Source organism: Engystomops pustulosus, chromosome 3, assembly GCF_040894005.1.
Source record: "Engystomops pustulosus chromosome 3, aEngPut4.maternal, whole genome shotgun sequence".
NCBI lineage: Eukaryota > Metazoa > Chordata > Amphibia > Anura > Leptodactylidae > Engystomops > Engystomops pustulosus.
In genome coordinates, this window is record NC_092413.1 from 83444965 (window position 1) to 83472939 (window position 27975).

Here is a 27975-nt window from a genome sequence, read left to right on the forward strand (position 1 = left end):
TGCCTTGCTACAGTATCTCCTAATATTTATTCATTGGTGATTTGCCTAATTCCATTACTGTTAACATTTGCATTTACAAAACGCATAGTAAACATGATGTTAACATACGTGTAAATGCAAATGTTAACAGTAATGTAATCAGGGCAAACCACCTCTGCTCCGCTGTTGTAATGTATTTCAAACGTGACATGTGACCTCACCCTTAGAAGTAACCAATACATTAAAAAAAAATGTAAATACATAAATTTATGAATTTTCAATAAACAGGTTACTGTGCAAAATTTTAAACATTTAAAGCATGTCAAATAATTCCAATTTACATGTTAAAACAGGGCCCATGAAAAAAATCCTTCCTTTGCACATGCCCTGGACCAGGTGCAGATTTGGCCTAAAAAGTCTCAAAAATAAGCAAAAAAAGTGATACATAAGTGAAAAGTCACACAGAACATCTGGAAAATAAAGATATATAAGGTGCACTGCACAAGGTGCAGACCAAGGCGCAGTGAAAAGTCGCAAAAATGACAAAAGTCGCAAAAATTAGACAATTTAACTAGCAGAAATAAAGATATATGTGTATAAAGCAATAGCAAATTTTGACAGATACCAACTGTAAAAAAACCTTCTTTTTCATCAACTTAAATACCTCCTAAATGAATTACTTATATTGTAGAATGGAAAATTGATATATTCCTATTAAACACAGCACACACAGTTACTGTGTAGGTAAAAGTCTTTAGAAATTAATACTAGTAGTTTACCTTTTATTGTTGTATTAAGTGATAGTCACCCAAAAATCCTGTATACCTAATACATTTCAAGAGAAATACCAAAATGTCATTACAAACCAAAATTACAAAAATTGTAAACCTTTACCATATGTAGGATCACATATTAATAATGTCACTTTGATATGCTAATAGTAGGAGACCCTCAAAGCGACTATATAAATCCTAAAAATAATAACACTACATAACACAACATTGTAATGAAAATGAAGAATTAGCAAATCACAATTCCCATATTTTATGGGTTATGTAGTGGTAGAATTTTTAGAATTTAGAACATTACATAGACATTTATTTCATAAAGCTGCTGGTCCTGAATTCCCCTTTAGATGTTCATTGCAAGAGTGATGAACTAGAATATAAAAAAGAAAGAAAAAGCAATGTTAGGACTTTTGAACTTCATTTATGGGAAATTCTCAACATACAATACATGATACAGAAAACTGTTTCAATTGCATTTTATAATAAAATACTGTTAAAACAGATTTTTGAGTAACAAATTATGAATAACCTTGAATGCATTGGAGAAGATTTATGATGAAAAATTCAGCACAATATTGGCCCGATGTGAACATTCATTGCCTGAAATTATTTCTGCTGCGGGTTTAAATTTAGGTTAGTTCCCCAATAAAATCTCCAACCAGATCTGTCAAATCCACATTAATGCAGGTTTTATGAAATATTGAGATTAATAATTATTATACTTAGTTGTATCAAAACATAGTTACAAAATACCAAGTAACAAAAAACAAGCAGAAAAGGCAATCCCTGTTTGCCTGTTTTGAACGTGTAATTATTTCAATTAGGCCCAAGGGGCAGGGTGGGTGACGGCCATGGCACCACCCAGTGGAGGAAAATGGGGATGCAGTGTCCTGGCTACCTATATAGTGGATTGGTGCAGTGTGGTGGCTACCTATATACTGGTGGGAGAAGTTGCCCTGGAGACCTATATACTGGTGGGAGCAGTGTACTGGCTACCTATATACTGAGGGCTGTAGTGTGCTGGCTACCAATATACTGGGGGCTGCAGTGTGTTAGCTACCTATATACTGGGCAGACGAGCAGTGTTCTGACTATCTATATACTGGGTGGGGAGTCAGTGTGCTGGCTACCTATATACAGTATGCAGTATATGCAGTGTATGCAGTATGCAGTATGCAGTATATGCAGTGTGCAGTCTAACTATTTACTGGGTGGGGGAGTAGTGTGCTTGCTTCCTATATACTGGGTAGGAGAGCAGTGTGTGCTGGCTACCAATATACTGAGTGGGGGAGAAGTATGCTGGCTACCTGTATACTGGGGGGAGTGCACTGGATACATATATATTGGGGTGAAGTACGCTGCATACATACACTGGGGTGAAGTGTAATATATACATATATACTGGGAAGCAGTGTGCTGGATACATATATACTGGGGGGAAGTGCACTGGATAAATATATACTGGGGCAGTGCACTAGATAAATATATACTGGGGGCAGTGCACTGGATAAATATATACTGGGGGCAGTGTGCTGGATGCACATATACTGGGGAAGGCTGCTGTTCATTTAATAAGTAAGGGGAGGCTGTGACCAATTCATTTCCCAGCATGCCACGGCTTTTATTCAGTTGGCCTATACAGTACTCAAATATATTCAGTGATTTTATTATTTTGTAAGGGGTAACAGTATCTATTAGAGGGGGCACAGGAAATATCTAATAAAGGGAGCATAGTATATAGCTAATATAGATGGGCACAGTATATATATATATATATATATATATATATATATATATATATATATATGCTCCTCTTTATTTTTCTATATATGATGATGCATCTGTATACATATTAATGACTGACCCCTTTGATCACACCAATAAGACATCACCCTGGTAGGACGGAAGCTCTGCGGTGGTAACCACAGGGGGAAAACTGAAGAATCCAAACAATGAATATTCAGAACGACAGTTTAAAAGCATTATAAAGATTCTCTCATTTTGGTTTATACTGTAGATAGTATGAAACATAACTACATAATATTTAAATACTATTTTGTGTCACTAAAAGAAGTAAAAATGTGTCCCCTCTGTTGGCTATATACTATGCTCGCTCTATTAGATATATACTGTGCTCGCTCATTTAGATATATATACTGCACCACCTCTATTAGATATGGGTACGGTAAATTAGAGGGCTCTGTACATATGTAAAATCAATTGAGATACTGTAATGTATATAGGGACCAGGAATTGTTCCTTGTGCTGTGTTTCTGTACGAAGCTCGGTTCTAGTACTGTACTTATGTACTGAACTCCATAGTGGTTCTATGTTTATGTACAAAGCTTTGTTCTGGTGAATATAAGTAAATTGCTATTCTAATAATTCATAACAGAAACAATATTATATGTTAGATGTTAGAACATGTAAGATAACTTAGTGGGAGTGTGCTGCATACAGTATAATCCATATATAAATGCATGTCTCTAATATTTTTAATTTGTTGGGCGACCGTTTATGCTAAAATCACGGCACATGGTATATATGTTAATGAGTACAACAAATTACCTAGACACTGCCCTGATTTTAATTATAGATAGTTGGGTTGGTGCCTATAGGTTTGATTCACACTTATTAGCACTGCAGATACATGTCTCAGTTGAGATCCAGTTCAACCGTTTAATAAAAAGACCACACACAGTGAACATGTTGATGAATTTTCTGCAGGGTGTACCTCAACAACCTACTGTGGCTTAGCCCCTCCACAATAGCCAGGTTTTCCCTATGGTTTCCTGCAGGCATAAATGAAAGTTTGCTGCATCTTTTGAACTGCAATGGGCATGTCTGTGACCTGTAGCAATAGTGGACAGGCGGTGGATGTATAACTTGTAGAGCTGGTCTCTTTGTGCCAATTTTCCAGCATGTGAATTTGTTGAAATCAACTGTTCTGCTTCTGGGTATCATAGTGGGTTAACCTCCAGCAAGTTTACTGCAGCTAACCCACTGCCTGTGTTGCTCAATGGGGGCATGTAATTGTGTGAATGTTTTTTTTACTTTTGTCATTACCTCAATCTGGTTTACGTTCACTGTGTCTGTTTTGCCTTTATCCAATGCTTTAAATACTTCTGCATACAGAAAATATAAAAAATAAATTAATTGAAGCAAATAAATTAATTACACATATAATTTTTTTAGAATAGAAGAAACAATAAGCAATAAATTGTGTAAAATTAGTTTTTAAAAAATAATTCTTCCCTATTCTTATTTGTACTGCCATACAGCTATAAACGTCCTATATGCACATGTCCTGTACAGAAAGGACGTTTATAAATGTCATGACATTGACATGAAACTGACAAACGACTATATCTCTGGAACTCTGGCATCTAGAAACACATTTCTGGTATCACATTAAAGAGGAGAATCTCCCCTTTAATTGGTTGTATGCCTTAAAGTTGTAGTAAACAAATGATTTCCGAGATGTCCAATTGTTACTAAAGGAGTGGATGGGGCACATTTACTAAGGGTTTTGTGCTGCACTTTAGTTGGACCACGCATGTTCTTCACGGTTAAAAGGGCTTGCACAGGTATTAAAGAAGTGTCTGCACTGAGATTGTGCCCCTCTGGTGGTGCAGCTGTGCTGCCTTCCATGGGACACAAATTAGGGGGCTTGCCGTCGGACGGTCCGACTGATTTGGACCGAGCGCAGTATTAAATTTTTTAAATTGTGTTGCACGCCCTATGTTAACCCCTTAAGGACGCAGGGTTTTTCGGCTGATTTCTTGCTCTCCAACTTCAAAAATCCATAACTTTTTCATTTTTACGTGTACAGACCTGTGTGAGGGCTTATTTTGTGTGTAACAAATTTTACTTTCCCATAATGTTATTTATTTTAACATGTCGTGTACTGCGAAGCTGAAAAAAAATTCCAAATGTGGAAAAATTGAAAAAAAAACGCACGTTCTTGTGGGCTCAGTTTTTACGACTTTCACTCTTCGCTCCAAATAACACGCCTACTTTATTCTCTGGTTCGGTGCGATCGCGGTGATACCAAATTTATATAGGTTTTATTGTGTTTTAATACATTTTCAAAAATTAAACGAATGTGTACAAAAAAGAAAAAAAATTTTTTGCCATCTTCTGACGCTAATAACTTTTTCATACTTTGGCGCACGGAGATGTGTGAGGGGTCATTTTTTGCGAAATGAGGCAACGTTTTCATTGCTACCATTTTGAGGTCTGTGCGACATTTTGATCATTTTTTATTTAATTTTTTATGTTATGTAAAAAGGTGTAAAAGTCGCATTTCGGACATTTGGGCGCCATTTCCCGCCACGGAGGTCACCGCCGGCCGTAACCGTTTTTATATTTTGATAGATCGGGCATTTTGGGACGCGGCGATACCTAATATATCTGTGATTTTTACTGTTTGTTATGTTTTATATCCGTTCTAGGGAAAGGGGGGTGATTTGAACTTTTAATATTTTATTAATTTTTTTTATTTTTTAAACTTTTTTTTTTATTTTTTTTTTCACTATTTTTTAGACCATCTAGGGTACATTAACCCTAGATGGTCAGATCGCTCCTACCATATACTGCAATACTACAGTATTGCAATATATGGCATTTTTGCAGGTCATACATTACAATGAGACACTGGCTCATTGTAACGAACCTGCATAAACCATGTAGCCTCGTGTCAAAAGAAGACCCGAGGCTACCATGGTAATCGATCGCCGCCCCCCGATGACGTTCGGGGGCGTGGTGATCGAAAAAAAGATGGCGGCGCCCGCGCGCCGCCGTCTTTTAAACGCCGCCGGCGACTCTGCCGGCGGCGTTTAGAGGGTTAATAGCCGCGATCGGTGCAAGCACCGACCGCGGTTATTAGCGGTGGGGGTTTTGTGCAAAATGCAAAAACCCCCACCTCTGTATGAAGAGGACTCAGCCCGTGAGCCCTCTTCATACATCCCTTATACCTCTGCGCCGTAGAGCTACGGCGCAGAGCGTTAAGGGGTTAAAGGTGCACCACAAAAAAAGATGGTGAACTCTGTTGGACCATTGCAGAGAAGCACCAGATTAATGATTTCTTGCGCATGATCGTAGTGAATTGCCGCACGCACCATTATAGACGGACAACGCACTTTTAGTGAACTGTCCCAATTTGTAAATAAATGTGCCCCGATCTCTCCAGTTCTGCGGAGCATCTATACACAATCCGTACATCGTATTAAAAGGGAGAATATGACACCAGAATTGTGTTTCTAGGTGCCAGGGTTCAGGGCATATAGGCATTTGAAGTGTGCTCCCCCTCCAGCCTGCCTGGCAGGATATAGAAGAAGCTGCAGAAAAGAGTTACAGTTTGCAGTATTACAAATGTAGCTGAACTTGGGGAAAGGGTGAAGGCATGATGCTGTACATATTTATAACATATTTTGAATACAATTTATTCAGTTTTACTATTTAAATAATTTTGATCAGATAAATGAGAAAAATATGTGAGTTAAAGTCTCACATGTCATGAAACAAACAAAATAATTTTTTTTGATATGTAAAGATATCATCATTTAAAGAACCAAATAACAGAACTCCAAAAATTGAACTAGACATTCAGGCATCAATGACCATTGGTCACGAAGGGGTTAATAAAGTATTTTACAAAGTTTTCTATTATGACCTGCACTATTCTATTCAGTTCAGAAATGAAGAAAAAATTGTTTCAAAGATTTAGCTAAGCTTTAAGACTAACTAGCATTACAATCACTATCAACTCTATTGGCTATGCTTTGTAGTAACAATCACAGTATTGCATAGAAAATAAACCAACTTCAAGAATCAAGTTATAAGGAGAATATTGTATGACTTCATGTACTTACTGCAAGCATTTTCCAGGCGGATTAAACAATTCAAGAAATCATCAAACTCTATTTGAAATTGATCATCAGCATATCTCAAGACAATCAATTGCAGAATGATGTTATTGAGTTGGAATCCTAAGAGATAATAGGAATTATCAAAATGACAATGTATTTTTCAAGAAACTGTTATAATAACTATTGATGGCAAGTGGAGCAAGTACCCGAGAGAATGTGTGAGTACTGATCTAGCAGCTAAAACCTTCAAAATAATGCACAATAACACAATGCATCAGGACTAAACTATTTTTTAGCGGTATTCATACACTTGTTTGTTGTAACCATATGGCGTATAAACAAGGTTTTCTGGACAAAAAGTATTCACGCACAGGTCATTAATAAACCACACAGAGTACATTCTAGATGTCTTTATAACATGTTCCACTGTTGCCTCTATCCATGTGATTATACTCACTATTCAACTAAAAAAGACATTTTTACGTCCTCTGTTCCAATCATGAAAGTGGGAAGCTGCAGTATAAAGCCAAGCTCACCGCCATTTATCACTGCTAACCCAGCCCCTTTCATGAATGAGAGAGACATCCCACTGAGGAGAATTCCTGTGGGAAGGGTGAGGTTCTCTTCTTATAGCCCGGTTTCTTTCAGCACCCACCATCCTGAGGGAGTGGTTAATGATATAGCAGAGCTTGGTCACACACATCCACTGGACCGGTGCGATCATGCGGGATACCAAATTTGTATAGGTTTAATAATGTTTTACATTTAAAATAGTTTAAACCTCCTGCACAAAAAAAAAACCTTCAAGTTGCCATCTTCTGGCGCTAATAACCTTTTCATCCTTCTGTGTACAGAGCTGTTGGTGGTATCATTTTTTGTGACTTTTGATGTGCCATTTTCGACTTTGGGCAATATTTTCTGTTACGGGGTTAAACGCCGTGAAAAAAGGTTATTATATTTTGATAGATCGGGTATTTTGGGACATGGTGATACCTAATGTGTTTAGGATTTTTACTGTTTATTTATATTTATATGACTTCTAAAGAAAGGGGAGTGATTTGATTTTATATATGTTTTTATATTTTTATTTTTTACTATATTTCAGACCCCCCCCCCAGGGTACTTTAACCCTAGGTTGTCTGATTCATCCTTCCATAAACTGCCTACATTCATTTTGTTAAACAATATATATACAAGTTTAAAATTTACATCAGAACACTTTGTGTTACAAACATTCAATAGTAAATTACATTTCTTCTGTGGAAGAAAATATAGATCAGTGGATAACCTACTTAACTAACCATAAACTATGAAGGGATTGCTTAGGTTGCTCGTAAGAAGCAATAGTATAAAAAAAATATGAAAAAGGTTTCTCTTGCATGAGGTCTGTAAAGATGGAGTAAAATACTTTAGTAACTGCAATTAAATTATATTTAAAACATTACTCCTCTAAATGTCTTTATAAAAAAAACAAAAAACAAACAAACACAAATTAGATATATTTATAATGGTTTTGCAAGTGTAAACCACATGAATCACCTGAGCAGCATACCGAGAGATCAGGAGCCTTTCCTTCTGAAAACAATTGAGCTGTATAACAAGGAACTGCACCTTAAATATGTGTTATCAGATAGAAAATAATCCCTTGCCCCTTGTGTTATTTGTCTGTAAATGCCATGGCTGTAATGTACAAATCAATTTCCTACCGGAATAAAGTTGCCTCATATCGTATTGTAAAGAATGTTGTTACCTGCAGATTTCAAAGCCAGACGAAGTTCATATGAAGACATAGTTCCTGATTTATCAAGATCGTACTGCATAAATATGCCCTAAAATATCAAACAACAGGCAATTTAAGAAAATTACATTTTCACACTTCCAACTATCATTCAATTTACAATTTATAGTGTAAGCTAACATGTACTCGAATGTGGTTTTTGGATGAGTGTTAACCATTGTTTCAACAACTAGCACACATCCCCATACCTTTCTTAGTTTGTATGGCCCCGTGTGTGAACTGACTGCCCGCTCTTATGTAACAATGCAAGTAGACAAAGACTGTTCGAGCTGTAAACACCAGTGGGAATAGCACCTGCTTCATATAGGGCAGTTTTTTTCTTGTCGCTTGAGCGGATAAAAGCTGCTGATGACACACAGGTTGCATACAAAGGACCATGGGATCGTTTTCTTTGGCCCAGTGGTTTGTGTGCAGGTAGGCTAAGGCTGCTAGTCACGGGCAGGCATGTTGGTAAATCTCCATTGAGAAATTTAGCAGCATGTTTTTCTAAGAGATGGCAAGTAAGCCAATTTCAAAACCACAAGATTGAGTGATTTTATTGTTGCGCCTGTTATCTTTCTCATATTTGAACTACCCATTATTGTTGCTGGAAGGAGTGTTCCCCCTTTTTTGCCCATCAAGTTAGTTATAATATTGCTTATATATAATTTAATCCTATCTGAGTGAGTCTTAATCATTAAATGCAATTTCTTTTACTTACAATCCAGCTTTTCAGTTTGTCCCAGAAAATTTTGAACTCATCAAATCCAAGTGTTCCATTACCACTTCCCTAGTGTATTTCTAGTTAAGGTTCAATGTGAAATTAGAAATGCAGCTGTGTATACAGTGGGGAATATTGATAAAATATTGGTCCAAAGGAATATTTGAAAACTCACCTAAAGCAACCAATATTTGCATACAAGATACTGATTAATATCAGTTTGTTTCTTATTTCAAATTTTAGAAGAACTTAATCTTTAAAAAGAATAATTGGAAATACAAAGAAAATAAACATATGTATGAAAAATATTCTAAAGGATACATCCATAAGGGAAATTATGTTATTGCATGACAGAAGACTCAGCTCTTTAAATTTAATATTCTTTGCTGGAAAAAAAAGGCACAAAGAAAAATTAGGATATACATTTCATATATCTTAAAGTATATACTCTACATAACACAAAAAGAGAAATTGCAAAGACAAATATAGTAGTTTTTAATATTTTTTGCAATACGGATTAGTGGCAGAATCTAATATTCCACAATTTTTTGTAAAAAATTCCAGATTTTATAATCAACATTTACCATCCCATTTATCATCATAGAAAAAAATAAATAACCATAACAAATAACCATTACAACTACTACCGTCAGAAATTCCTATAGGCTTTATTTTCATATTGTTAAAATTCTATATACCGTATATACTCGAGTATAAGCCGACCCGAGTATAAGCCGAGGCCCCTAATTTTACCACAAAAAACTGGGAAAACCTGACTTTGACTCGAGTATAAGCCGAGGGTGGGAAATGCATTGGTCACAGCCTCTCCAGTATGTAGCCAGCCAGCCCCTGCCCCAGTGTATATAGCCATCCAGCCCCTGCCCCAGTGTATATAGCCTGCCAGCCCCTGCCCCAGTGTATATAGCCTGCCAGCCCCTGCCCCAGTGTATATAGCCTGCCAGTCCCTGCCCCAGTGTATATAGCCTGCCAGCCCCTGCCCCAGTGTATATAGCCTGCCAGCCCCTGCCCCAGTGTATATAGCTCCCCCCCTTCCCCGTCGTGCAGCACAACAATACCGGATGGATCGCACAGAAGATCTACGGGTGCCGCCAGAAAGGCAAGTTTTGATTTATTTATTTTTTTGACTCGAGTATAAGCCGAGTTTGGGTTTTTTCAGCACATTTTTTGTGCTGAAAAACTAGGCTTATACTCGAGTATATAAGGTATATCTATTTGTTTTTATCATTTAGCAATTTATAATTTGGTAGATTTAATAAATAATCTGGACATAAATGTATACTACTTGCATACAAGATAGGGTCCATAGGTTTGTTCTTAAGTTGAATTTGTATGTAAGTCGAAACTGTATATTTTATCATTGTAGACCCAGACAAAAAAAGCTTTATTGCAGGCACCTAACAAATGATTATTGCAGTCTGGGGCTACAGTAAAGCATCCAGAGAGCTTCACCAGAAGTCACAGTGGGAAGAGGGGTCCGTCTTTAATTAGGGGTCATCCGTAAGACGGGCGTCCTAAAGTAGGGGCCCGCCTGTATAATGCAATACATAATTGGCTGGAATACATTGAAGATCAATTGAAGGTTTAATGAATAACTGAAATGTTTAACTTACTCCTACTTAGAACTGAATTCAATACAAACTGCAGTTCCTGGGGACTGACTTCCATGTCCTGTGAAAAAGGGAAATTATTATATAATTATCATATGATGTGCAAAATTGTTATTCAAGTTATTAGAATTCAGATATATATGAAAATACCAAGCACCTGTCTATGCTTAAGGCTAGCTTCACATGGCAATATTTCACTACAGTATTTGTAAAGCACAGCCATAAAAGATACAAAAAAATTAGATATAATTTGATTTATATCTTTAATTTGTGTGGACCTTTTGTTGGTTGTGTTTCCTGGATGAAACACTGTGAAGTCTCCTGTCCTGAAAGTCTGAATATAGTACAAGACAGTAGCTTGCAAGGTGGGAGTCTGGATTTCCACATACTTTAAGTATAATTAGTATCACTTTCTGTTGCAATATGAGATGCAGTGGATTCACTGGGCGAATAAACTGTTTGGATATTTCCCTTAAGAGGTCCCCTATATTTTATTGGGGTTTGCTGCATGCTACAAAACAATACAGATGCTGTTTCGCTTCTGTAGTGCTTCTTCAAGCCTGTGACTGTCCACCCAGATGCATGTTTTAATGCACAGATCTTTTAAAAGGGTCGAGGCTTTTAATGATTGAAAAAGATCTTTTCTTTGTAACGTGCACCTGGCTGGACACCAGACAGGGTGACTCATTATTGTGTAAGTAACCCTTTAACTTTTACCTTTGTATGTTATTGTTTGTGAGCTAGTCTCATGGATTGGGGCTACTACACATGTAGGGGTTCTCTTCTTGCATTAATTCAACATTTGTTACTAATTAAGACTTGCATTACAGTGTGATTTTTGGCACTCTGGCTGGTAAGTCTTATTTTCCTTTCTGGGACTCAACACTGGGACTGCTTTTATTTATTTGTATCCTTGTAACTTGTCTTTAAAGGACACCACATCTGCCATGGATGACCTTGCTTTTGTTATCCCCTGCAATATCTGCATTCGTTTAAAAAACACTTTATAAAACTATTCAAATGTGTTGGAGGCACTCCGGGCTACTTCACCTGAGCGCCTCACCGCGCCTCTCATACATTTACTAAAACTCTGCAAGCTGCACTATGTGCAGTTTGCCTGTGTATAGTGCATTGTTAACCAGATTCAGGATTTCTGGCGCAAAATCTGCATAAATCTGCATGCGCAGCTCTGATAGAGAACACCACTTTTTTGGTGCACCTTTAATATATGGCGTACAGCACATTCTTTCTGACTTTGCCCGTTAAATCTGGAGCATGGTCCGAATGAGCACCGGAATAGCTCCCCTTAGTGCAGAAATTTTTGAAGCATGAAGCATAGTGCAGCTGTGTCACAAAACGGTCGTGTGCAACACAAATGTGGTGCAGGCACTTCTTAAGTACCCGTGCAAGAAGTTGGCATCTAAAAGAATGTGCAAAGTCCGACAGAAAACTGGTGCACAGCTCTTAGTAAATGTGCCCTATTAGGTCACAAACTGAGCACTATCATTTATGTTTGGTTCTGAACTTTACCAAGCTACAATTTATAGGTTGCTTTTCTTCTTTAGGAAATACTAAGTGGTAGCTGACCCAGGCAGGTCAAGGTGCAGGCCAAGCAGAGATGTGGTCAGTAGACATGTCAGGCTCAGGGCAGGCAAAGTTCTTTTACAATGCTGCAGCTGGCAGAGGTTAGAGCAGGCAGTCTGGGAACAATAATGAAGCTGAAGTTATGAAATAGGCTAACAGCAAAACCTAAAAAATAGAAACTCAATAGATATGTGACTCTACTCACTGCAGAAATATTAACGTTAGAATTTTTTTTTCAGCTGATTTCTGCCAGTATAGTACATCTTTAGCACCAAAACCAGACAATTATGTCTAACTAGAGTGACATGAACTAAGTCGCCTGATAAGTTGTGAAGGTGATTGTCTACACATATCAGGTGTTTTCTATAATCCAGGTTTTCAAGTCACCTCTAAAACTTAAAGGCATGTTATACATACATCTCCAGAAATTTGCTTAAACAAGCTGCGGAACTGTTTTTCTTCTTCTGTCTCTTGATGTGGTGGATTTGGTTGTGGAGGCTGAAAATATTAACAAAGAATGTATCAAATTCATTCAATCATGAATATTTGTTAATATGCATGGTACAGATCTGTAATACTGTGCCCATAAAATTTTAAATGTTGTCCAACTAAAATGGCTGTCGCCACCAAATTTGCTGTGTAGCCCAGGGACATGAATGAGCTAATGGCTTAATGGTTGCATTGTGAGGACCCTTTTACTATACAACAAATACACTGCCCATATGTAATATAATAATATTAATTTACTTACATCTGGAATATCCACATTTATGTCTCCATCAATCTCTCTGCAAAAGATAACAGAATTTTATTTTCACAGTGAAAAAAATCAGGGCAGAAACACATTTCTTGCTTATGAACGAACATTAGAGATTTTGTTGACTGCTTTAGTGTAGCATTCAGCAGGGGGGTAACAGAGCCCCATAGCAGTCTTCTGAATGGGGCCCCCCGTCCTGCTTTTAAGTATACACGTTACACTCATATATGCACACATACATTTATATACCTATATACATAAACATACAGTCATTCCCACATATTTATACACTCTTACACACACACACACACACACACACAGAGCATATATACACACACACAATATATACACTTTAAACACCTTAGACACATACAGTATATATAGCATATATACATCACATATGTTATGATATATACATATCATACTGTACTAAGAGCAGCATAATATGTATATAATGGTGAACATCCCCCATTTTTTTGTGTCAGGTAAAATGATGCCACCCCCTCCCCACCCGACACTGCCTCCAAGGCTGCTATGACTGCTACTGCTGTAGTTATGCCCCTGGCATTCAGTATTAGTTAGGTTACGGCTCACAGCTGACATGGACTTTCATTACGTGCGGTCATGGTGCTCACTGTGTCTCCCTGCACCATGACCATGCCAGACAGCCACATTGCAAACAACCTCTAAATGGAGGGGGGAGGTGAGGAGCGCTCACCACTCCCATTTCTTTTTTTTTTTTCATATTTCAATTTATTAAGATTTTTATAACAGTAAAAGAATCAGAAGGGAAGGGAAGGCCACTCCCATTTCAAATGGGCTGAAAACTTTCCCCTGTTGGAGGCCTGGTTTAGGCACAAGGTCGTGTACACTACCTTATAGTTTAAAATATGGAAGAAAATAGTGCAGCAGAGTGCAGATTTAGACCTGGTTAAACAACTAGTTTCCACTTTTTTACCAATTTTCATTCTGTATAAATTGTTTTCTATGCAAAATAACTTCATATAGCCTTACCCAGTCACATAGGGGCTTATTTACTAAGGGTCCGCGTGCACACTTTCATTGGACTTTCTGAAGTTTTCGGGGACTGCACGGTTTTAACAGGTATTTAACAGATGTCTGCACTGGCATTGTGTCCCACGTGATTGGATTTTGGCGCAGCTGTGCTGGCTTTCATGCGACAGAAATTTGGGGGGGTGCCGGCAGACGATCCAACTGATTCGAACTGAGCGCGGGATTTAACTTTCAAATTGTGTTGCAAGACAATGCACTTACATGCACCAGGAAGAAGAAGGTGAACTCCATCGGACCTGAGCGGGAAAGCGAGACATGCACGATATCGGGCGCACTCTCTTAGTAAAGTGGCACAGTGCATTCTCGACGGACAATGGACTTTTGTGGGAACTTCTTTGGACACGTAAGTAAATGTGCCCTATAGAGTTCCCATCTAAGCCAGACGCTTTGTTAGATTAAAAATTCATAAATTAAAATATGAAATATGAACACAGACATAAACCCAACGGGATTTTGTGGACTCAACAGGTGTCTCTCATTTTAAGCACTTGGGGTTAAAGTTATTTTTGTTGCTCTGCTCCTAGAGATGTACAAGAAGCTTCAGCACTGAAGAAAAGTAAAGCCTGCATTCTTACTTGATGTCAGCTTTCTTTTCTGAGAATACCCTTAAACAAAAGTCAGCTTCTTGGTGAGGCTCAAACGTGGTAGGTACTATCATATAATCCCCAGGGGGGAGCTTGAATCTCTGTGATACTTCTCTCAAATTGATGTAAGTTTTGCTTCTGGCTTTTGATGGATTGAATTTGAAAAAATCTTTTGTTAGTTGAGACTCAGTTCCAGGACACTAGAAGTCAAAATAAGAAATACTATTATTATTACAAATGAATAGTAATATTTAAAATTCATGGCCAATACTTCTCTTCTCAGGGAAAAAAGAAGCACAATTAATGCCCCTGTGTGTGATTCTGGAATTTATTCAAGTAGTCATACAGGTAGACAAAAAGGGTCTAATGTTTCACCAGATAAAAGCTACTTTTGTATAACATGATGGGTATGGTGGTCAATACCTGTGTACATTGCTTGTATAGGTGCTGCACAATATATCTGAGCAAATAGTATGGAAGTCACTAATAGGCTGTATAATAACTGTCGGAATGCTGATCAATAGAGCAGCTACCTCCTGCAGTTCCTTAGAAGCAAATGGATAGCTGGTCAGCATTTGTTCTACACTAATTGACACTGGCACACTCAGAGGCACTTGTTGACCTGGTCTTATGATTGCTGGGGTCATAATGGATGGTCTGTTAAGAAAGATCTGATCACTGTAAACAAATATACAAATTAATACATTTTAATATAAATTTTAACCTATTTATGTTAAAAAACAAAATTGTACTTAAGAGAAGACATTCCATTTATACAAGTCTGTGTATTCTGTTTAAATTATAGGTATATATCCTTACCATAGATCCATTTATATATTTATGTGTAACAATTGGAAAATGACAAATTAAGACTTTATACTATTTATAGTACAAACACAGTCTACTACACAAATATAAATTCTAACATCCCAAAAGCACAGAAAAGAGGTAAAGGCTACAATGTAAAAAAATATAAGTACATACTTGCTTTTTTCTCTTTGTGAATAGATGAACTATGTTTTTTCATTGATGTTATAATAAAATCTCATTCATAATCTCTACATTGTTGCAGGGCCAGGATGATGGGTAGGCATTTTTACTGTGATTTGCGTAAAAACGCAATGAACCTGACATGCATTTCATTAGCACAGGTTCCTTAACCCAGGTATAAAATTAGCATCTACTTGTGGATGAAATCTATTATTTGGTGCCATGGTCATGTGATCGACATCATTGCTGGTCCTGTAGGCACACCAGTAAACTACATCTACATGCAGTTGCAGAATTAAAATGAGTAATAACAAAGTAGTGTGACATAGAAAGACATGGTGCATACTAGAAAACGAGGGGGGCATTGAGGCCCGGGCTGAAGAAAGAGGAAACATGTGGGTTAAGATAGTTAAAGAAGGGAAGATGGAACAATAGGTTTAAAGAAGGGGACGTAGAGGTCCAGACTGGTTAAAGAAGGAGGACATTGAGTTACAGGCTGGTTAATAAGAGGGCATGAGGAAGAGGTTGGTTAACAAGAGAAACATATGGATTCAGACTTGATATAAAGAGGTGGTCATAGGATACAGGCTGGTTTAAAAAGGGGAGGTGGAGATACAGGCTGAAGAAAAGGGAATACATGGGGTGTGGCTGGATGGGGAGGGGAATTTGAGGGTGTAGTCTTTGAGAAACAGGGGTTCATGGAGTGGAGTCTGTGAAAAAGAGGGACTCATGGGCTGCAGGCTGTGTAAATTAAGGAGACATGATGTACATGCTGTGAAAAAGAGGTTGTCATTAGGTAAGAACATAGACATGAAGTTGCGCATTGTATCACAAGGAAGCAAGGGGACACAGGCCCTCATCAGATATCCTAAGTATAGAGGATAACAAATTGTTATACATCTATGTACAACTCTGTGACATTTTAGAGTTAAACAAATATAATAAGGAGATTATCTTTATTTAATCTTGATTGTGGTAAGAAAGCCATGAATCTGCTGCTAGGTTCCATTAAATTGCTTCTTTGCCTGTGATGTTATTATAGGAACTGATTTTATGGCTTGTGAGTGGAAGGAAGTGCAGAATTTTTCTTGTCTACCTAGTGCAACAAAATGCCTTGTCTGAACCCTGCTTTGTGGTCTATATATGTCTTTTATTTAAGTGTTATGTTAGTGAAAGGTTGTGTTTTTGTGTAACCGGTTCACGACCGCCTGCTGTGTATTCACAGAAGGCGGCGGGTCCCGGTGCATGGAGACCTCTCCATTGCCGGTAAGTCTTTGCTGCACACTGCAGCAAAGACTTACCGGTAACCCCCGCGATCGGTGCTAGCACCAATCGTGAGTGTTATCCCAGCGATCGCTGCCAGAAAAGATGCAAAGGATCCTCGCTCCCTGTGACGTCATCGGGGAGCGGTGATCTGTCTTCCAAAGACCAGAGGCTGTCTTGTTTTAGCCCCTTCATTACAATGTGCTATCAGCAGATTGTAATGAATGAGGAGAAAAATCCCCATATACTGCCATACTGTAGTTTATTATAGGATCAGACAACCTGATGTTAAAGTAAAAAAAAAAAATTATAATAAAAACTAAAAATTCAAATCCCCCCTTTCCCTAGAACTGATATAAATATAAATAAACAGTAAAAATCATAAACACATTAGGTATTGACGCATCCAAAAATGTCCGATCTATCAAAATATAATAACGTTTTTTTACTGCGTTTAACCCTGTTACAGAAAATAGCGCCCAAAGTAAAAAATGGCACTATTTTGCCATTTTGAAAAATATAAAAAAAAAATCTATGAAAAGTGATCAAAAGGTCATACAGTCCTAAAAATGATATCATTGAAAATATTATCAAATGTCGCAAAAAATTACACCACCCACAGCTCCGTACACCAAAGTATAAAAAAGTTATTAGCTGCAGAAGATAAATAAAAAAAAAATTGTACAGGAGGTTTTAATTTTTTTAAATGTATGAAAACATTATAAATAGAGATGAGCGAGCACTAAAATGCTCGGGTACTCGTTATTCGAGACGAACTTTTCCCGATGCTCGAGTGCTCGTTTCGAGTAACGAGCCCCATTGAAGTCAATGGGAGACTCAAGCATTTTTCAAGGGGACCAAGGCTCTGCACAGGGAAGCTTGGCCAAACTCCTGGGAACCTCAGAAAAGGATGGAAACACCACGGAAATGGACAGGAAACAGCAGGGGCAGCATGCATGGATGCCTCTGAGGCTGCTTAATCGCACCATTATGCCAAAATTATGGGCAACAGCATGGCCATGACAGAGTGACCGAATGAGGCTAGATAGCATCTAAAACATCCAATAATTGACCCTGACACTATAGGGGATGGCATGCAGAGGCAGCGGCAGCGGCAGCAGCGGCAGGCTAGAGAGTGTCATGGCAACATACCCTAAATGGACTCAGGCTTCAAACCAATGGGAACCAAAGGAACCAAAGGAGGTGAGCAAGAAGCGCTCAAATAATATCGGTACATGATAAAAGTTTGCCAGTATATTTTGTGGATTACACAGCAGGGTGGCGACAAAGTTAACATGGAAGCCATGAAAACAATCCAAAATTCTGCCTGACACAGCTCGTTTGATAAGGGGACCATGTATGGAGGCAGTGAACTAGTAGTAGATTAAAGGTGCTGCAGTTAAAACTATGTTAGTTGGACCTTGGCATGGAGCTGGCGCTCCACTGCCAGGCAAGCTTTCGCCAATCCAAGCCCCTGTCTCTAGGCTACTCCCCAAACAGCACTTCTAAGAACCTTTTGTATAAGATCAAGTGTAGTAGCGTTCTTATAAGTTTGGGATATGGCGGGTGAGGGGAATGTAAACAGATGCGCAAGAAGCGCTGAAATAATATCCGTAAATGATAAAAGTTTGCCAGTATATTTTGTGGATTACACAGCAGGGTGGCGACAAAGTTAACAAGTTTGATGTGGAATGCCCTGTAATAGCTCTTGGGCGGTGTGCCTTTTATCGCCTAGGCTCAGCAGTTTGAGCACCGCCTACTGTCGCTTAGCGACGGCACTGCTGCTGTGCCTAGAGCTACCGACTGATGGCGCCATGCCCACGGATGGTAATTCGGAGGAGGAGGTGGAGGAGGGGTGGGAGGAGGAAGAGGTATAGTAGGCCTTTTTTAGACCTGGACCGAGGTAGGCCCCGCAATCCTCTGCGTCGGCAGTATATGACCAGCCCCAGGGTCAGACTCGGTCCCAGCCTGCACCAAGTTAAGTGTAGTAGCGTTCTTATAAGTTTGGGATATGGCGGGTGAAGGGAATGTAAACAGATGCGCAAGAAGCGCATGATGCGCATGGAGCTGGCGCTCCGCTGCCAGGCGAGCTTTCGCCAATCCAAGCCCCTGTCTCTAGGCTACTCCCCAAACAGCACTTCTAAGAACCTTTTGTATAAGATCAAGTGTAGTAGCGTTCTTATAAGTTTGGGATATGGCGGTGAGGGGAATGTAAACAGATGCGCAAGAAGCGCATGATGCGCATGGAGCTGGCGCTCCGCTGCCAGGCGAGCTTTCGCCAATCCAAGCCCCTGTCTCTAGGCTACTCCCCAAACAGCACTCCTAAGAACCTTTTGTATAAGATCAAGTGTAGTAGCGTTCTTATAAGTTTGGGATATGGCGGGTGAGGGGAATGTAAACAGATGCGCAAGAAGCGCATGATGCGCATGGAGCTGGCGCTCCGCTGCCAGGCGAGCTTTCGCCAATCCAAGCCCCTGTCTCTAGGCCACTCCCCAAACAGCACTTCTAAGAACCTTTTGTATAAGATCAAGTGTAGTAGCGTTCTTATAAGTTTGGGATATGGCGGGTGAGGGGAATGTAAACAGATGCGCAAGAAGCGCATGATGCGCATGGAGCTGGCGCTCCGCTGCCAGGCGAGCTTTCGCCAATCCAAGCCCCTGTCTCTAGGCTACTCCCCAAACAGCACTTCTAAGAACCTTTTGTATAAGATCAAGTGTAGTAGCGTTCTTATAAGTTTAGGATATGGCGGGTGAGGGGAATGTAAACAGATGCGCAAGAAGCGCTGAAATAATATCCGTAAATGGTAAAAGTTTGCCAGTGTATTTTGTGGATAACACAGCAGGGTGGCGACAAGGTTAACAACTTTGATGTGGAATCCATGAAAACAACCCAAATTTCGGCCTGACACACCTCGTTTGATAAAGGGACGATGTATGGAGGCAGCTATATAAACGACTTTTGGAGGTAGCAATGGAGACAACGTGTGGAGGCTGCTATGGAGACAATTCAATTTGGATAGTGCCTGTATGTGGCAGTCCAAAAAAGTTTTCAAACCAGAGGAGCAGGTAGGTGGCCCTCCAGAAAAATGGAATAGATTGAGTGCCTGTATGTGGCAGTCCAAAAAAGTTTTCAAACCAGAGGAGCAGGTAGGTGGCCCTCCAGAAAAATGGAATAGATTGAGTGCCTGTATGTGGCAGTCCAAAAAAGTTTTCAAACCAGAGGAGCAGGTAGGTGGCCCTCCAGAAAAATGGAATAGATTGAGTGCCTGTATGTGGCAGTCCAAAAAAGTTTTCAAACCAGAGGAGCAGGTAGGTGGTCCTCCAGAAAAATTGAATAGATTGAGTGCCTGTATGTGGCACTCCCAAAAATTGTTGAAAACAGAGGACCGGGTCGGTGGCCCTCCAGAAAAATTACATGCATAAAGTACTATAGCTAGAGCCAGTGGGCCCTGTCAAAAAATAGCCAGTTTCCTCTGCTTTACTGTACAAAGAGGAGGAGAAGGAGGAAAATGAGGAGGAGGAGGAGTGGATAAATTATTCAGGTTGAGCTTCCTTCACCTGGTGGAGATTGGAAATTATGAGAAATCCAGGCTTTATTCATTTTGATAAGCGTCAGCCTGTCAGCGCTGTCAGTCGACAGGCGTGTACGCTTATCGGTGATGATGCCACCAGCTGCACTGAAAACCCGCTCGGACAAGACGCTAGCGGCAGGGCAGGCAAGAACCTCCAAGGCGTACAGCGCCAGTTCGTGCCACATGTCCAGCTTTGAAACCCAGTAGTTGTAGGGAGCTGTGTGATCATTTAGGACGATGGTATGGTCAGCTACGTACTCCCTCACCATCTTTCTGTAAAGATCAGCCCTACTCTGCCGAGACTGGGGACAGGTGACAGTGTCTTGCTGGGGTGACATAAAGCTGGCAAAAGCCTTGTAAAGCGTACCCTTGCCAGTGCTGGACAAGCTGCCTGCTCGCCTACTCTCCCTCGCTACTTGTCCCGCAGAACTACGCACTCTGCCGCTAGCGCTGTCAGAAGGGAAATACTGTTTCAGCTTGTGCACCAGGGCCTGCTGGTATTCATGCATTCTCACACTCCTTTCCTCTCCAGGGATGAGAGTGGAAAGATTTTGCTTGTACCGTGGGTCCAGGAGAGTGAACACCCAGTAATCGGTGCTGGAATAAATTCTTTGAACGCGAGGGTCACGGGATAGGCAGCCTAGCATGAAATCTGCCATATGCGCCAGAGTCCCAACTCTCAAGAATTCACTCCCCTCACTGGCCTGACTGTCCATCTCCTCCTCCTCCAACTCCTCCAACTCCTCTTCTTCTGCCCATACACGCTGAACAGTGAAGGTCTGAGCAATGGTCCCCTCTTGTGTCTCGCCAACATTCTCCTCCTCTTCCTCCTCATCCTCCTCCACCTCCTCCGATATGCGCTGAGAAACAGACCTAAGGGTGCTTTGGCTATCAACAAGGGAATCTTCTTCCCCCGTCTCTTGTGAGGAGCGCAAAGCTTCCGACTTCATGCTGACCAGAGAGTTTTTCAACAGGCCAAGCAGCGGGATGGTGAGGCTGATGATGGCGGCATCGCCACTGACCATCTGTGTTGACTCCTCAAAGTTACTCAGCACCTGACAGATATCAGACATCCACGTCCACTCCTCATTGTAGACTTGAGGAAGCTGACTGACCTGACTACCAGTTCTGGTGGAAGTTGACATCTGGCAGTCTACAATCGCTCGGCGCTGCTGGTAAACTCTGGATAACATGGTCAGTGTTGAATTCCACCTCGTGGGCACGTCGCACAACAGTCGGTGAGCGGGCAGTTGGAGGCGGCGCTGCGCTGCCCTGAGAGTGGCAGCATCTGTGCTGGACTTCCTGAAATGCGCACAGATGCGGCGCACCTTCGTGAGCAAATCAGACAGATTGGGGTATGTCTTGAGGAAACGCTGAACTATCAGATTTAACACATGGGCCAGGCATGGCACATGTGTCAGTCTGCCGAGTTGCAGAGCCGCCACCAGGTTACGGCCGTTGTCACACACAACCATGCCTGGCTTCAGGTTCAGCGGTGCCAGCCACAGATCAGTCTGCGCCGTGATGCCCTGTAATAGTTCTTGGGCGGTGTGCCTTTTATCGCCTAGGCTCAGCAGTTTCAGCACCGCCTGCTGTCGCTTAGCGACGGCACTGCTGCTGTGCCTAGAGCTAGCGACTGATGCCCACGGATGGTCGTTCGGAGGAGGAGGTGGAGGAGGGGTGGGAGGAGGAGGAGGCATAGTAGGCCTGAAACACCTGGACCGAGGTAGGCCCCGCAATCCTCGGCGTCGGCAGTATATGACCAGCCGCAGGGTCAGACTCGGTCCCAGCCTCCACCAAGTTAACCCAATGTGCCGTCAGCGATATATAGTGGCCCTGCCCGGCAGCACTCGTCCACGTGTCCGTGGTCAGGTGGACCTTGTCAGAAACGGCGTTGGTCAGGGCACGGATTATGTTGTCTGACACGTGCTGGTGCAGGGCTGGGACGGCACATCGGGAAAAGTAGTGGCGGCTGGGGACCGAATACCGAGGGGCGGCCACCGCCATGAGGCTGCGAAAGGCCTCGGTCTCTACTAGCCTATAGGGCAGCATCTCCAGGCTTAGCAATCTTGAGATGTGCACATTAAGGGCTTGGGCGTGCGGGTGGGTTGCACTATATTTGCGTTTCCGCTCCAGCGTCTGGGGTATGGAGAGCTGAACGCTGGTGGATGCTGTGGAGGATCGTGGAGGCGACGATGGGGTTTTTGTGGCAGGGTCCTGGGCAGGGGGCTGACTATCAGCTGACACAGGGGAAGGAGCAGTGGTGTGCACGGCCGGAGGTGAACGCGCTTGTTGCCACTGAGTGGGGTGTTTAGCATTCATATGCCTGCGCATACTGGTGGTAGTTAAGCTATTAGTGGTGGAACCCCTGCTGATCCTGGTTTGGCAAATTTGGCACACCACAGTCCGTCGGTCATCCGGTGTTTCCTTAAAGAACCTCCAGACTTCTGAAAATCTAGCCCTCGCCGCAGGAGCCCTCGCCACGGGAGCTTCACTAGTTGACACATTTGGCGCTGATGCACCAGCTCTGGCCCTGCCTCTCCGTCTGGCCCCACCACTGCCTCTTCCAACCTGTTCTGGTCGAGGACTCTCCTCCGTCTCAGAAGCACTGTGTTCACCCGGCCTCTCAACCCAGCTTGGGTCTGTCACCTCATCATCCTCCGATCCCTCAGTCTGCTCCCCCCTCGGACTTCCTGCCCTGACAACAACTTCCCCACTGTCTGACAACCGTGTCTCATCATCGTCGGACACCTCTTTACACACTTCTTCCACTACGTCAAGAAGGTCATCATCACCCACAGACTGCGACTGGTGGAAAACCTGGGCATCGGAAAATTGCTCAGCAGCAGCAGGACAAGTGGTTTGTGACTGTGGGAAGGGTCCAGAAAACAGTTCCTCAGAGTATGCCGGTTCAAATGGCAAATTTTGCTGGGAGGGAGCAGACTGGGGGGGAGGAGGCTGAGGTGCAGGAGCTGGAGGAGTGCCGATTTCGGTGACATGGGTGGACTGCGTGGAAGACTGACTGGTGGACAAATTGCTCGAAGCATTGTCGGCAATCCACGACATCACCTGTTCGCACTGTTCTGGCCTCAACAGTGCTCTACCACGAGTCCCAGTAACTTCAGACATGAACCTAGGGAGTGTAGCTCTGCGGCGTTCCCCTGCTCCTTCATCATCAGCAGGTGGTGTCTCACCCCGCCCAGGACCACGGCCTCTGACCCCTGCAGTAGTTGGACGCCCACGTCCCCGCCCTCGTCCTCTACCCCTAGCCCTCGGGTTAAACATTTTGAAAATGAGAGTTATAACTTTAATTTTTTTTTTAACGTTTTTTTGTTTTTGTTTTTTTTTATTTGTGTGTTTTTTAGTTTTTAAAACCAAACGATGCTATCCTATTGCTATGGCTATTTTCTAGCCAAGTATAAAAGCACACTGCTATGCCAGATGAGATGACGCTGAGTTATGAAAAAAATAAACGTAAAATAAAAAAGGAAATGGCAGACTGTGCCTAATTGAAATCCAACCCCGGGCCCTAATAAATTTTCCCACTTCGGTCTTTGCGATGGATATGTGCGTCACTAAGCGCAAAACACAGTGGTCGCAAGTCTCACTCCAAATTGCTCACAATTTGCTAGTAGATGCACTGCAACAACTACAGCCACCAGCAGATCAACCAGAAATCAAATATATGTAACGCTATTGTAGACGTAAGTAAGCCTTTTGGATTCTCCTATGGCTATTTTCTAGCCAAGTATGAAAGCACACTACTATGCCAGATGAGATGACGCTGAGTTATGAAAAAAATAAACGTAAAATAAAAAAGGAAATGGCAGACTGTGCCTAATTGAAATCCAACCCCGGGCCCTAATAAATTTTCCCACTTCGGTCTTTGCGATGGATATGTGCGTCACTAAGCGCAAAACACAGTGGTCGCAAGTCTCACTCCAAATTGCTCACAATTTGCTAGTAGATGCACTGCAACAACTACAGCCACCAGCAGATCAACCAGAAATCAAATATATGTAACGCTATTGTAGACGTAAGTAAGCCTTTTGGATTCTCCTATGGCTATTTTCTAGCCAAGTATGAAAGCACACTACTATGCCAGATGAGATGACGCTGAGTTATGAAAAAAATAAACGTAAAATAAAAAAGGAAATGGCAGACTGTGCCTAATTGAAATACAACCCCGGGCCCTAATAAATTTTCCCACTTCGGTCTTTGCGATGGATATGTGCGTCACTAAGCGCAAAACACAGTGGTCGCAAGTCTCACTCCAAATTGCTCACAATTTGCTAGTAGATGCACTGCAACAACTACAGCCACCAGCAGATCAACCAGAAATCAAATATATGTAACGCTATTGTAGACGTAAGTAAGCCTTTTGGATTCTCCTATGGCTATTTTCTAGCCAAGTATGAAAGCACACTACTATGCCAGATGAGATGACGCTGAGTTATGAAAAAAATAAACGTAAAATAAAAAAGGAAATGGCAGACTGTGCCTAATTGAAATACAACCCCGGGCCCTAATAAATTTTCCCACTTCGGTCTTTGCGATGGATATGTGCGTCACTAAGCGCAAAACACAGTGGTCGCAAGTCTCACTCCAAATTGCTCACAATTTGCTAGTAGATGCACTGCAACAACTACAGCCACCAGCAGATCAACCAGAAATCAAATATATGTAACGCTATTGTAGACGTAAGTAAGCCTTTTGGATTCTCCTATGGCTATTTTCTAGCCAAGTATGAAAGCACACTACTATGCCAGATGAGATGACGCTGAGTTATGAAAAAAATAAACGTAAAATAAAAAAGGAAATGGCAGACTGTGCCTAATTGAAATACAACCCCGGGCCCTAATAAATTTTCCCACTTCGGTCTTTGCGATGGATATGTGCGTCACTAAGCGCAAAACATAGTGGTCGCAAGTCTCACTCCAAATTGCTCACAATTTGCTAGTAGATGCACTGCAACAACTACAGCCACCAGCAGATCAACCAGAAATCAAATATATGTAACGCTATTGTAGACGTAAGTAAGCCTTTTGGATTCTCCTATGGCTATTTTCTAGCCAAGTATGAAAGCACACTACTATGCCAGATGAGATGACGCTGAGTTATGAAAAAAATAAACGTAAAATAAAAAAGGAAATGGCAGACTGTGCCTAATTGAAATACAACCCCGGGCCCTAATAAATTTTCCCACTTCGGTCTTTGCGATGGATATGTGCGTCACTAAGCGCAAAACACAGTGGCGCAAGTCTCACTCCAAATTGCTCACAATTTGCTAGTAGATGCACTGCAACAACTACAGCCACCAGCAGATCAACCAGAAATCAAATATATGTAACGCTATTGTAGACGTAAGTAAGCCTTTTGGATTCTCCTATGGCTATTTTCTAGCCAAGTATGAAAGCACACTACTATGCCAGATGAGATGACGCTGAGTTATGAAAAAAATAAACGTAAAATAAAAAAGGAAATGGCAGACTGTGCCTAATTGAAATACAACCCCGGGCCCTAATAAATTTTCCCACTTCGGTCTTTGCGATGGATATGTGCGTCACTAAGCGCAAAACACAGTGGTCGCAAGTCTCACTCCAAATTGCTCACAATTTGCTAGTAGATGCACTGCAACAACTACAGCCACCAGCAGATCAACCAGAAATCAAATATAAATAACGCTATTGTAGACGTAAGTAAGCCTTTTGGATTCTCCTATGGCTATTTTCTAGCCAAGTATGAAAGCACACTACTATGCCAGATGAGATGACGCTGAGTTATGAAAAAATAAATGTAAAATAAAAAGAAACTGCCAGACTGTGCCTAATTGAAATCAAACCCCTAATAAATTTTCCCACTTTGGTGTTTGAGGTGGATATGTGTGTCACTAAGAGCTAAACACAACGGTAGCAAGTCCCCCTGCTAATTCCTCACAATATGGTACTAGCTGCACTACTAGTGCCAGCAAGCCCAGCCACAAGCAAATAAAAAAAAAAGGATAACGTTATTGTAGCCCTAAGAAGGGCTGTTGGGTTGTTGTAGAATCACTCCTGCCTAACAGTAAGCTAATAGAACACCCTAACGCTTTCCCTGACCAGCAGCAGCTCTCTCCCTAGCGGCATCCAGACAGAGAATGATCCGAGCAGCGCGGGCAGCGGCTAGTCTATCCCAGGGTCACCTGATCTGGCCAGCCAACCACTGCTATCGACGTGTGAGGGTACCAGGTCATGCTGGGTGGAGTGCAGAGTCTCCTGGCTTGTGATTGGCTCTGTTTCTGGCCGCCAAAAAGCAAAACGGCGGGAGCTGCCATTTTCTCGAGCAGGCGAAATACTCGTCCGAGCAACGAGCAGTTTCGAGTACGCTAATGCTCGAACGAGCATCAAGCTCGGACGAGTATGTTCGCTCATCTCTAATTATAAAACCTATAAAAATTTGGTATCCCCGTGATCGTACCGACCCAAAGAATAAAGTAGACATGTCACTTGGGGCGCACAGTGAAAGCCATAAAATCCAAGCCCACAAGAAAAAGGAGCAAATGCGTTTTTTCACCATTTTCACTGCATTTGGAATTTTTTTCCTGCTTCCCAGTACATGGCATGGAATATTCAATACCATCACTATGAAGTGCAATTTGTTATGCAGAAAACAAGCTGTCACAAAGCTCTTTACATATAAAATTAAAAAAGTTATAGATTTTTGAAGGTGGGGAGTGAAAATGGAAATGAAAAAACAGGAAAGGGCCCGGTTCTTAACCGGTTAAACATGAATTCTAACCTGGTAAATTGCATATCCTATTGTTAAGAGATCAGCTCCAATTTTTTTCAACTTGCGTCTATTTTTTTGCAGCAAGGCAGCAATAAATGTGCAGTCATTTTGGCCATCATCCTTCTCTTTAAGGCTTAGCTTGATCTGTGGATTTGTCCAGAAAGTGTCTTGTTGAGGGGGAAAAATATATACACATATATTAATATATTTTATATAAAAAGAAAGTACATATTAATAGGATTTATAAAGATAACTTAGACAAATGATAGCTTATTATGGGTCCGTGCTTAGGGGTGCTTAGATGCATTGCATATAATATATTTTGGTATATATATGTATTTAGCTAGTTATGTTATTACATTATAATATCCAGTGTTAATAATAAAATAATAATAATAAATCCATAATCAAGAAATGACAGATATGCATTTTATATCTAATGAGTACCTAGAAAATTTCGGCATCCACCAGCAGTAGAGCCCCTGACCCAGCTTCCTTGATGAACCGTCACTTCCCACTTGTGTTCTGTGTCATCATCTAGTGCATCAGGTGTAAGGTTACATATTTCAACTTTATCAAAGTATCTCTTGAAGTCCTCAAAGTTCATCCTGGGTACAAAGG

General features: G+C 41.2%; 1 protein-coding gene across 1 annotated transcript in view; it reads right to left on the reverse strand.

The window, feature by feature from the left end:
• Window positions 1-749: 749 nt before the first annotated feature.
• CAPN9 (calpain 9) overlaps window positions 750-27975 on the reverse strand; it is a 63008-nt gene continuing 35782 nt past the window's right edge. Inside the window, exons 9-20 of the mRNA XM_072141273.1 lie at window positions 27802-27962; window positions 27364-27521; window positions 14754-14962; window positions 13099-13135; window positions 12765-12845; window positions 10767-10824; window positions 9457-9521; window positions 9136-9204; window positions 8388-8466; window positions 6641-6757; window positions 3834-3892; window positions 750-1137 (exon numbers count right to left, since the gene is read on the reverse strand). Of these exons, the coding sequence (XP_071997374.1) occupies window positions 1111-1137; window positions 3834-3892; window positions 6641-6757; window positions 8388-8466; window positions 9136-9204; window positions 9457-9521; window positions 10767-10824; window positions 12765-12845; window positions 13099-13135; window positions 14754-14962; window positions 27364-27521; window positions 27802-27962 (1120 nt within the window). The 3' untranslated portion in view covers window positions 750-1110. The remainder of the gene's footprint in view (window positions 1138-3833; window positions 3893-6640; window positions 6758-8387; window positions 8467-9135; window positions 9205-9456; window positions 9522-10766; window positions 10825-12764; window positions 12846-13098; window positions 13136-14753; window positions 14963-27363; window positions 27522-27801; window positions 27963-27975) is intronic.